Below are 13,312 nucleotides of genomic sequence, written 5' to 3' on the forward strand. Positions count from 1 at the left end.
TACTATCCTTCACCACCTACACTATCCTTCACCACCTATACTATCCTTCACCACCTACCCTATCCTTCACCACCTATACTATCCTTCACCACCTACACTATCCTTCACCACCTACCCTATCCTTCACCACCTATACTATCCTTCACCACCTACACTATCCTTCACCACCTATACTATCCTTCACCACCTACCCTATCCTTCACCACCTACACTATCCTTCACCACCTACACTATCCTTCACCACCAACACTATCCTTCACTACCTATACTATCCTTCACCACCTACCCTATCCTTCACCACCTACCCTATCCTTCACCACCTACCCTATCTTTCACTACCTACTCTATCCTTCACCACCTACACTATCCTTCACCACCTACCCTATCTTTCACTACCTACACTATCCTTCACCACCTACCCTATCTTTCACCGCCTACCCTATCCTTCACCACCTACCCTATCTTTCACTACCTACACTATCCTTCACCACCTACACTATCCTTCACCACCTACACTATCCTTCACCACCTACCCTATCCTTCACCACCTACCCTATCTTTCACTACCTACACTATCCTTCACCACCTACCCTATCCTTCACCACCTACCCTATCTTTCACTACCTACACTATCCTTCTTTACCTACCCTATCCTTCACCACCTACCCTATCTTTCACTACCTACACTATCCTTCACCACCTACACTATCCTTCACCACCTACCCTATCTTTCACTACCTACACTATCCTTCACCACCTATACTATCCTTCACCACCTACCCTATCCTTCACCACCTACCCTATCTTTCACTACCTACACTATCCTTCACCACCTACCCTATCCTTCACCACCTACCCTATCTTTCACTACCTACACTATCCTTCACCACCTACCCTATCCTTCACCACCTACCCTATCCTTCACCACCTACCCTATCTTTCACTACCTACACTATCCTTCACCACCTACCCTATCCTTCACCGCCTACCCTATCCTTCACCACCTACCCTATCTTTCACTACCTACACTATCCTTCACCACCTACACTATCCTTCACCACCTACACTATCCTTCACCACCTACCCTATCCTTCACCACCTACCCTATCTTTCACTACCTACACTATCCTTCACCACCTACACTATCCTTCACCACCTACCCTATCTTTCACTACCTACACTATCCTTCTTTACCTACCCTATCCTTCACCACCTACCCTATCTTTCACTACCTACACTATCCTTCACCACCTACACTATCCTTCACCACCTACCCTATCTTTCACTACCTACACTATCCTTCACCACCTATACTATCCTTCACCACCTACCCTATCCTTCACCACCTACCCTATCTTTCACTACCTACACTATCCTTCACCACCTACCCTATCCTTCACCACCTACCCTATCCTTCACCACCTACCCTATCTTTCACTACCTACACTATCCTTCACCACCTACCCTATCCTTCACCACCTACCCTATCTTTCACTTCCTACACTATCCTTCTTTACCTACCCTATCCTTCACCACCTACCTTATCTTTCACTACCTACACTATTCTTCACCACCTACACTATCCTTCACCACCTACCCTATCCTTCACCACCTACCTTATCTTTCACTACCTACACTATTCTTCACCACCTACCCTATCCTTCACCACTTTAAACCATTTTCACTAAACACGTTTCGTTATTAACGAACTTCACAAGAGACACCATCATCTAATCGTCGTGTAGAAAATATATGTTAAATGAATCTTAGTGAGGATAGAGTCTGTTAAGTCGAACAGACGGACATACATTTTATAGCCATGGATTTTAAAGTATAGATATTTTCGTAATATATAACCATTCAGTGCCCTTCTAATGAAAACTAAACCTAAACTTATCGATCTCTGTGGAATGTCACAACCAATTTAAGGATGGTGGTGGTGCCTCCTTGCTTCCCTCAGCACTGGGAACTGTCACAGTGGAAGCTACAGGCTTCCCTCAGCACTGGGAACTGTCACAGTGGAAGCTACAGGCTTCCCTCAGCACTGGGAACTGTCACAGTTGAAGCTACAGGCTTCCCTCAGCACTGGGAACTGTCACAGTGGAAGCTACAGGCTTCCCTCAGCACTGGGAACTGTCACAGTTGAAGCTACAGGCTTCCCTCAGCACTGGGAACTGTCACAGTGGAAGCTACAGGCTTCCCTCAGCACTGGGAACTGTCACAGTGGAAGCTACAGGCTTCCCTCAGCACTGGGAACTGTCACAGTGGAAGCTACAGGCTTCCCTCAGCACTGGGAACTGTCACAGTGGAAGCTACAGGCTTCCCTCAGCACTGGGAACTGTCACAGTGGAAGCTACAGGCTTCCCTCAGCACTGGGAACTGTCACAGTTGAAGCTACAGGCTTCCCTCAGCACTGGGAACTGTCACAGTGGAAGCTACAGGCTTCCCTCAGCACTGGGAACTGTCACAGTGGAAGCTACAGGCTTCCCTCAGCACTGGGAACTGTCACAGTGGAAGCTACAGGCTTCCCTCAGCACTGGGAACTGTCACAGTGGAAGCTACAGGCTTCCCTCAGCACTGGGAACTGTCACAGTGGAAGCTACAGGCTTCCCTCAGCACTGGGAACTGTCACAGTGGAAGCTACAGGCTTCCCTCAGCACTGGGAACTGTCACAGTGGAAGCTACAGGCTTCCCCGCCACTTCTAGGAACAGTGTGCCAGTTTCCAACTACAATAATAACGTGGATCGCAACTGAGTCGTCATCATTTACTCCTATCCAAAGGGAAAGAAGGAACCTGCAACAAAGTGTGGCTGCAGTTGCATTCATCTTGCAGAAAAAACATTACCGTTAAAATATGCGTTGACTTGGGTGATCCACATGAGCGGAAACTGCAGGAAACATCAGACACAACGAGAATTGTGTTAGCAATTCGCATAAAGTTTCCTGTGATGTGCCGAGCTAAAACAACGTTCGTACCAGTGATGCGAAAAGTTAATTCCGAGTTTGGAGTTTCAATACTGTGTCAAACACCGACACAACCACACACACATCTAATAAGGTTATTTATATGTGAATATAAATACATTTAATTAACTGATGACCAATGTATATGTCAGAGCACATTTGGGAGGAGGACAATGATGGGGTGTGCTTCCTGATGAGTGTAGAGAAACTCTGATAGGAGAGTAAACTTTTTGAAAGTATTATTGGAGCAAGACGGGGATCGAACCAGTGACCTAGTAAACAACAGCCACGTGCCATACCCCTAGGCCACGACAAGGTATCACTTGACTTGTCATCCACATTTCTGTGGAAATAAACATTCCATTCACCTGGGCTTTAGGAGACTCGAACTGTGGACCCCGCGCGTGTGAGGCCGAAACTCTGGAAACTTTCCTCATTAAGACTACTCAATAACTCGGTCGATAGAGCTCTGGCTTCACACGCGTGGGGTCCACGGTTCCAGTCTCCTACAGCCCAGGTGAATGGAATGTATCGCTTCATTTTAATTTCCTTGTATAGTAGACTTTGCCGTAGACGGCGTAAATGAAGCTCCGCATGTAGGGGATGTATCAATTGTTAGCAATACACACAAAAATCACAATAGCGTGATGCATCAAATGAACAAATCCACAAGGGCCGTGATGAGGGCTCGAACCTTCGTCTGGGATAATCCCGGACGTGCCTTAGTCGACTGTGCCACGACATAATACAAGAATTGCAACCGGGAGTGCTTGTGCCCTCACACGGATCCTGCAGCCTCTCCGAGACATAAACCAGGGTTTTACACAACTCCCCCCATGCACCCCGGGGTCCATCAACAAGCTCTTCTACCTCTTCGCCCTTACTTCAATACACACAGAAATCACAATACCGTGATACATCAAATGAACAAATCCACAAGGGCCGTGCTGAGGACGCAGGTTCGAACCCTCATCATGGCCCTTGTGGATTTGTTCATATGATGCATCACGCTATTGTGATTTGAAAAGCTGCGGCTCTCAAATATCCAAGTTTTTTATGAATAGGTGGCTTGGGATTGTGCGTTTTGCTGCTCGTTATTTTGAACGTTGTGGCAAGTCAAGAGTACAGGCTGGTTTAGGACTTCGTGAGGTGTTAGCAGTGTAATTCAGCAACCCATCCTCCGAATTGACAGTACGATTTAATACTAAGTGTAATAAGTACACTTTCTTACTGTAATAAGCAGTGCATAATTGCACTTACGGGGCTGTTACATTGACCCAACTCCCTCCCCCGCTTTAATTCTTCTCGTTTTCTGTTAAGTCACTCAGAATTTTAGGATGACGTTTTCAATTTCGATTTGCAATACACAAGTTTTAAATATCAGGAATTTCTTTTTCAGGTTTATTAAACAACAGATTTTATGCAAAATTTTAAAATATCCTGAGTTAATTTACAATTTATTGATATATTTTAGTTTTGTTTTATTGGTTTTATAAAACTGTAATATCAATATAGCTATAAGTTAAGTACTAATTGTAATTAGGAAGCAATAAAATTATTATCTTCAAAAACTAAGACGGTTAGGTGAGGTTGTGGTTTTCTATTCAGTTTTTCAGGTAAACTCAAATATTCACAATATATTTGACTACGATTTAATACTAAGTGAAAATAAGTACAATTCCTAACTGCTATGAATAGTACATAATTGCACTTAATTGTCTTCTTACATTTACCACCCCATTTTTGGAGGACGGGCTGAATTCAGCCACTGCAAAACATTACTTATCGTTCAATATTGCCTCCAAGACTAGTTACTTCTCAATATGTCATCACTGCAGGTCCATGGGACACACTTTCACCTGCTACAACTCCACTGTAACTCACCTTATATTCTCTCACACGACCTTAACATCTTGGCAACAGTTCTTGTTGACAGTGTGAGACCTAAGATGAACAACTATGAAGTTTTGTAGTTACCTTGTGATGATTTCGGGGCTCAGCGTCCCCGCGGCCAGGTCCCCGACCAGGTCAGCCTGGACGACTTTCCTTATTAATTCGTCTTCAGCAGGTTGTTAGGGTTGTTTAATGCCTTTTGTTTAAAACATTAATATTTAATGCTTGAACTATTTTTGACAATTTATTTTGATTGCATATATTTCTCTATTAATTTTTATTAATGTTAAAATATTTAAAGTGTTATTAATTTGTTGATAATTTGTTTACTGAGTAAATTGTTCTTTTTTTTAAATAACAAATATAAATTTTTATATATAAATTTTTTTAAATATATATATATATATATATATATATATATATATATATATATATATATATATATATATATATATATATATATATATATATATATATATATATGCGAACAAGCCTGAATGGTCCCCAGGACAATATGCAACTGAAAACTCACACCCCAGAAGTGACTCGAACCCATACTCCCAGGAGCAACGCAACTGGTATGTACAAGACACCTTAATCCACTTGACCATCACGACCGGACATAATGAGGTGATAGCCGAGGCTATTTGAACCACCCCACCGCCGGCACTCGGATAGTAATCTTGGGCATAGCATTTTACCAAATCACCTCATTCTTTGGGGCACACGTGAGGAACACAAATGCGAACAAGCCTGAATGGTCCCCAGGACAATATGCAACTGAAAACTCACACCCCAGAAGTGACTCGAACCCATACTCCCAGGAGCAACGCAACTGGTATGTACAAGACGCCTTAATCCACTTGACCATCACGACCGGACATAATGAGGTGATAGCCGAGGCTATTTGAGTTTTCAGTTGCATATTGTCCTGGGGACCATTCAGGCTTGTTCGCATTTGTGTTCCTCACGTGTGCCCCAAAGAATGAGGTGATTTGGTAAAATGCTATGCCCAAGATTACTATCCGAGTGCCGGCGGTGGGGTGGTTCAAATAGCCTCGGCTATCACCTCATTATGTCCGGTCGTGATGGTCAAGTGGATTAAGGCGTCTTGTACATACCAGTTGCGTTGCTCCTGGGAGTATGGGTTCGAGTCACTTCTGGGGTGTGAGTTTTCAGTTGCATATTGTCCTGGGGACCATTCAGGCTTGTTCGCATTTGTGTTCCTCACGTGTGCCCCAAAGAATGAGGTGATTTGGTAAAATGCTATGCCCAAGATTACTATCCGAGTGCCGGCGGTGGGGTGGTTCAAATAGCCTCGGCTATCACCTCATTATGTCCGGTCGTGATGGTCAAGTGGATTAAGGCGTCTTGTACATACCAGTTGCGTTGCTCCTGGGAGTATGGGTTCGAGTCACTTCTGGGGTGTGAGTTTTCAGTTGCATATTGTCCTGGGGACCATTCAGGCTTGTTCGCATTTGTGTTCCTCACGTGTGCCCAAAAGAATGAGGTGATTTGGTAAAATGCTATGCCCAAGATTACTATCCGAGTGCCGGCAGTGGGGTGGTTCAAATAGCCTCGGCTATCACCTCATTATGTCCGGTCGTGATGGTCAAGTGGATTAAGGCGTCTTGTACATACCAGTTGCGTTGCTCCTGGGAGTATGGGTTCGAGTCACTTCTGGGGTGTGAGTTTTCAGTTGCATATTGTCCTGGGGACCATTCAGGCTTGTTCGCATTTGTGTTCCTCACGTGTGCCCCAAAGAATGAGGTGATTTGGTAAAATGCTATGCCCAAGATTACTATCCGAGTGCCGGCGGTGGGGTGGTTCAAATAGCCTCGGCTATCACCTCATTATGTCCGGTCGTGATGGTCAAGTGGATTAAGGCGTCTTGTACATACCAGTTGCGTTGCTCCTGGGAGTATGGGTTCGAGTCACTTCTGGGGTGTGAGTTTTCAGTTGCATATTGTCCTGGGGACCATTCAGGCTTGTTCGCATTTGTGTTCCTCACGTGTGCCCCAAAGAATGAGGTGATTTGGTAAAATGCTATGCCCAAGATTACTATCCGAGTGCCGGCGGTGGGGTGGTTCAAATAGCCTCGGCTATCACCTCATTATGTCCGGTCGTGATGGTCAAGTGGATTAAGGCGTCTTGTACATACCAGTTGCGTTGCTCCTGGGAGTATGGGTTCGAGTCACTTCTGGGGTGTGAGTTTTCAGTTATATATATATATATATATATATATATATATATATATATATATATATATATATATATATATATATATATATATATATATGTCGTACCTAGTAGCCAGAACTCACTTTTCAGCTTACAATGCAAGGCCCGATTTGCCTAATAAGCCAAGTTTTCATGAATTAATATATTTTCTCTAAATTTTTTCTTATGAAATGATAAAGCAACCCATTTCATTATGTAAGAGGTCAATTTTTTTTATTGGAGTTAAAATTAACGTAGATATATGACCGAACCTAACCAACCCTACCTAACCTAACCTAACCTATCTTTATAGGTTAGGTTAGGTAGCCGAAAAAGTTAGGTTAGGTAGGTTAGGTAGTCGAAAAGCAATTAATTCATGAAAACTTGGCTTATTAGGCAAATCGGGCCTTACATAGTAGGCTCAGAAGTGAGTTCTGGCTACTAGGTACGACATATATATATACATATATATATACATATATATATATATATATATATATATATATATATATATATATATATATATATATATATATATATATATATATATATATATCCTCTCTCTCTCTCTCTCTCTCTCTCTCTCTCTCTCTCTCTCTCTCTCTCTCTCTCTCTCTCTCTCTCTCTCTCTCTCTCTCTCTCTCTCTCTCTCTCATCACCCGTCTCGAACCTGTTCAGGTCTCTCTCTCTCTCTCTCTCTCTCTCTCTCTCTCTCTCTCTCTCTCTCTCTCTCTCTCTCTCTCTCTCTCTCTCTCTCTCTCTCTCTCTCTCTCATCACCCGTCTCGAACCTGTTCAGGTCCTCCCTGTCTCCTGCCCATATTCTCTGTCATACACCCTAACTCCAGAGAGAGAGAGATGGAGAAGTAGAGACACTTATAGAGAGACAGACACCGATACCCTCCAATCATTAACTGCCCGCCCCAGTACAACCAGCAGTAATTGGGTACCTGGATGTAGACCTACTGACGGATCGTGTTCCAGGGAAAACTAGCTACGGGAAGGGAAAGTTCTCAACTTGTTAGCAGGAGTCAGAAGTCGTCTGGATCCATCTCTGTAAAGAAAAAAGAGAATAATGGATGTTGAGATCCGTTGGATATAATATAGTTAGTTCTCGTTATTTTCTTTAATTGGTTTTTGGTGGAATAATGCCTTGAGGAGCTGGTTTACCCGTTTACAGGGTCGACCCGGGCACTGCCGGGGACCCCATCTATATTATACGTGAGCAAAACACGTCGCCACCTTAACCTGCAGAACACATTATGTTCATCGCTGCTGTAGACGCAACAGCGTTACAAAAAGTGAATCTGATGTTATTAGTGTTATGACGTGTTCACTTTTGTCATAACTATAATCAGGTGACCGCTCTGGTGTCTGCTAATTAATCCTCTATAATTAAACTGGATCGTAATTCGTTAGGCCGTTAACAACTAACTGATCTAGCTTAATAACACCTAGATAATTAGCCTTCCAACACTTGCCTCATTAATCTACTAACACCCGACTAATTACCATATTTACACATAGATAATTACCATGCTAACACCTGGATAATTACCCTAATTACCGTGTAATTTGCCTAACTACCTCCACCTGGATATTGCAACATATAGCCAAGTGATCCACTAACACCTGTCAAGTGATCCACTAACACCTGTCAAGTGATCCACTAACATCTGTCAAGTGATCCACTAACACCTGTCAAGTGATCCACTAACATCTGTCAAGTGATCCACTAACACCTGTCAAGTGATCCACTAACACCTGTCAAGTGATCCACTAACATCTGTCAAGTGATCCACTAACATCTGTCAAGTGATCCACTAACACCTGTCAAGTGATCCACTAACATCTTTCAAGTGATCCACTAACATCTGTCAAGTGATCCACTAACACCTGTCAAGTGATCCACTAACATCTGTCAAGTGATCCACTAACATCTGTCAAGTGATCCACTAACACCTGTCAAGTGATCCACTAACATCTGTCAAGTGATCCACTAACACCTGTCAAGTGATCCACTAACACCTGTCAAGTGATCCACTAACATCTGTCAAGTGATCCACTAACACCTGTCAAGTGATCCACTAACATCTGTCAAGTGATCCACTAACACCTGTCAAGTGATCCACTAACACCTGTCATGCTCCACACAGTAAACACTTGAGTTTACCTAACACCACCTGGTTTACATCATGTTTCTCTGAAACTTCCACAGGAGAGTGAAAAAACTTTTTTTTTTGTAAGATTCATTACCTGAGAAGCTGAGTACTCTTGCACGTCTTTCTCGGTGAGGCGCTCGGAGTGTTGCACACACGTGGCCTTTAGGTGTGGCCTTCTGTGTGTCGGATATGTTAGCGTGTGCAGTCCTGGTTTGAGTGTGCGTGTCCAGTCCAATTTGAGTGCGAGTGTCCAGTCCTAGTTTGAGTGCGAGTGTGCAGCCCAGGTTTGAGTGTGTGTGTCCAGTCCAGGTTTAAGTGCGCTGTTATGCTTGATTTAAGTCCATGTTTGAGTGTGTCGCCAATGTAGTAGTTTGTGTCTGCTATGCGTTAATGTATGCGTCAGCTATGCGCCAATGTATGCGTCAGCTATGCGCCAATGTGTGCGTCAGCTATGCGCTATTGTATGCGTCAGCTATGCGCTAATGTGTGCGTCAGCTATGCGCTAATGTATGCGTCAGCTATGCGCTAATGTGTGCGTCAGCTATGCGCTAATGTATGCGTCAGCTATGCGCCAATGTGTGAGTCAGCTATGCGCTATTGTATGCGTCAGCTATGCGCTAATGTATGCGTCAGCTATGCGCTAATGTGTGAGTCAGCTATGCGCTATTGTATGCGTCAGCTATGCGCCAATGTATGCGTCAGCTATGCGCCAATGTGTGCGTCAGCTATGCGCTAATGTGACGTCAGCTATGCGCTAATGTGTGCGTCAGCTATGCGGTAATGTGTGCGTCAGCTATGCGCTATTGTATGCGTCAGCTATGCGCTAATGTGTGCGTCAGCTATGCGGTAATGTGTGCGTCAGCTATGCGGTAATGTGTGCGTCAGCTATGCGCTATTGTATGCGTCAGCTATGCGCTATTGTATGCGTCAGCTATGCGCTAATGTGTGCGTCAGCTATGCGCCAATGTGTGCGTCAGCTATGCGCTAATGTGTGCGTGAGCTATGCGGTAATGTGTGCGTCAGCTATGCGCTAATGTATGCGTCAGCTATGCGCTAATGTGTGCGTCAGCTATGCGCCAATGTATGCGTCAGCTATGCGCCAATGTGTGCGTCAGCTATGCGCTAATGTGTGCGTCAGCTATGCGCCAATGTGTGCGTCAGCTATGCGCTAATGTGTGCGTCAGCTATGCGGTAATGTGTGCGTCAGCTATGCGGTAATGTGTGCGTCAGCTATGCGGTAATGTAAGCGTCAGCTATGCGGTAATGTGTGCGTCAGCTATGCGGTAGTAGGCTTCGCCTCCATACCAACAAGGTCTGGAAATATTGATGCTTGCTATTATCACAATAGGATTTACGTAGAGCAACCGGAGGGAGAAAAAATATGTACATCTGGTAATGCGTTAAAAGATTTAATTGTTATCCGGTTCATGCCTGGAGCTGTTAATGGAATGTGTGTGTGTGTGTGTGTGTGTGTGTGTGTGTGTGTGTGTGTGTGTGTGTGTGTGTGTGTGTGTGTGTGTGTGTGTGTGTGTGTAATTACCTAAGTGTAGTTACTGGATGAGAGTTACGCTCGTGGTGTCCCGTCTTCCCATTACTCTTTGTCGTATAACACTTTAAATCTACTACGTGTGTGTGTGTGTACACAATAGCCCGGCTGTGGCTCATGTGAAGGCCATTTGTGTGTTGACAGCCAATGAACGACTAGCTCCACAACTTTATAACTTGTGACTGGCTGAACGACTACTGTAGGAAAATTCTGTCGATAATCTCAAAGGTCATTCGTATACATCTTGGAAAATGGACAGATTCATAAAAGATTCACGACATGGTTTTAATTAAGTGCTTCTCCTGTTTGGGCTGGACGGTAGAGCGACGATCTCGCTTCATGCAGGTCGGCGTTCAATCCCCGACCGTCCAAGCAGTTGGGCGCCATTCCTTCCCGCCGTCCTATCCCGAATCCTTATCCTGATCCCTTCCGAATGCTATATAGTCGTAATGGCTTAGCGTTTTCTTCCCTGATAGTTCCCTTCCCTTCTCCAATATATTTCAAGCATATGAGAGCGGAAAGGACTGTGACACCCTGTATCGTGACTTATCACGATCTTTGATACTGTGCCTCAGCATACTCTTGTTAGAAAGTTAAGAGTCTCACGGTACTGAGGAACTGGGACCATCTCAAGTTAAATTACAGCTTGGTTATTTAACAGAAAACAGAGAGAATAAATTTCCGAGTGGAAAAAGCCATTTTAAGTTGAGTGCCTCAGGACTCTGTCCGGGGGACCTTTCTTGTTTAGTGCATATATTAACGATTTACTCACAGGATTGAACAGCATCATTTCACATGCCTCTGTATGACTAACCATCCTGTGTGATGGGGATTTTTTTAGCATCACTAAGTTAGCTTTTTAGCATCACTAAGTTAGCTTTTTAGCATCACTAAGTTAGCTTTTTTGACACACTGTACTCCACTTCATAGAGACTACGGTAGCTGCACTAATGCAGATGTTCCTCATGTATTAATAATAAAAAAACTCCATACGTGATGTGACGTGTCTCAGGTGTTGCTCCACACATGATGTGACGTGTCTCAGGTGTTGCTCCACACATAATGTGACGTGTCTCAGGTGTTGCTCCACACATAATGTGACGTGTCTCAGGTGTTGCTCCACACATGATGTGACGTGTCTCAGGTGTTGCTCCACACATAATGTGACGTGTCTCAGGTGCTGCTCCACACATAATGTGACGTGTCTCAGGTGTTGCTCCACACATGATGTGACGTGTCTCAGCTGCTGCTCCACACATAATGTGACGTGTCTCAGGTGTTGCTCCACACATAATGTGACGTGTCTCAGGTGCTGCTCCACACATAATGTGACGTGTCTCAGCTGCTGCTCCACACATAATGTGACGTGTCTCAGCTGCTGCTCCACACATAATGTGACGTGTCTCAGCTGCTGCTCCACACATAATGTGACGTGTCTCAGGTGCTGCTCCACACATAATGTGACGTGTCTCAGGTGCTGCTCCACACATAATGTGACGTGTCTCAGCTGCTGCTCCACACATAATGTGACGTGTCTCAGCTGCTGCTCCACACATAATGTGACGTGTCTCAGGTGCTGCTCCACACATAATGTGACGTGTCTCAGGTGCTGCTCCACACATAATGTGACGTGTCTCAGGTGCTGCTCCACACATAATGTGACGTGTCTCAGCTGCTGCTCCACACATAATGTGACGTGTCTCAGCTGCTGCTCCACACAAAATGTGACGTGTCTCAGGTGCTGCTCCACACATAATGTGACGTGTCTCAGCTGCTGCTCCACACATAATGTGACGTGTCTCAGGTGCTGCTCCACACATAATGTGACGTGTCTCAGGTGCTGCTCCACACATAATGTGACGTGTCTCAGGTGCTGCTCCACACATAATGTGACGTGTCTCAGCTGCTGCTCCACACATAATGTGACGTGTCTCAGGTGTTGCTCCACACATAATGTGACGTGTCTCAGGTGCTGCTCCACACATAATGTGACGTGTCTCAGCTGCTGCTCCACACATAATGTGACGTGTCTCAGGTGTTGCTCCACACATAATGTGACGTGTCTCAGGTGCTGCTCCACACATAATGTGACGTGTCTCAGGTGTTGCTCCACACATAATGTGACGTGTCTCAGCTGCTGCTCCACACATAATGTGACGTGTCTCAGCTGCTGTATATTAGAACCTAACCTAACTAATCTAACTAAGGCATATACCAGCGATCCACTGATGGTCATATCAGAGCAATTGACCCAACTAGGGAAAGTTCAGTCATTGTTCTTCTTACACATGTTCAACACCAAATATGTGTTTAGCCTCTAACACATATTGAACATTCAGCTCGTATTAAACCTTCAAATATGTGTTCAACGCCAGAGTGCATGTTCAATACCTGTGTCTGTGTTGAATACCAAAGTGCTTGTTTAACTCTTAAAACCGTGTTCAACTCCAGGGCAGTTCTTCAAGTCTCAAGCACGTGTTCAACAGCCATGTATGTGCTTAGCCTCTAACGTATATTCAGTCCTCAAG

The 13,312-nt window shown here is 44.4% G+C and overlaps 1 protein-coding gene across 1 annotated transcript; it reads right to left on the bottom strand.

Annotated features, from left to right (window-relative positions):
- Positions 1–11,754: 11,754 nt before the first annotated feature.
- On the bottom strand, positions 11,755–13,020 carry LOC138355590 (uncharacterized). The gene has a single exon (XM_069310901.1). The coding sequence runs from the start codon at positions 13,018–13,020 to the stop codon at positions 11,755–11,757; it is 1,266 nt and encodes a 421-aa protein (XP_069167002.1).
- Positions 13,021–13,312: the final 292 nt, after the last annotated feature.

This window comes from Procambarus clarkii, chromosome 68 (assembly GCF_040958095.1).
Source record: "Procambarus clarkii isolate CNS0578487 chromosome 68, FALCON_Pclarkii_2.0, whole genome shotgun sequence".
In the NCBI taxonomy this organism is placed as follows: domain Eukaryota; kingdom Metazoa; phylum Arthropoda; class Malacostraca; order Decapoda; family Cambaridae; genus Procambarus; species Procambarus clarkii.

What these genes read in the sequence shown, in the direction of transcription:
- LOC138355590 (XM_069310901.1), bottom strand. Translation starts at nt 13,020, where the DNA reads ATGACCATCAGTGGATCGCTGGTATATGCCTTAGTTAGATTAGTTAGG.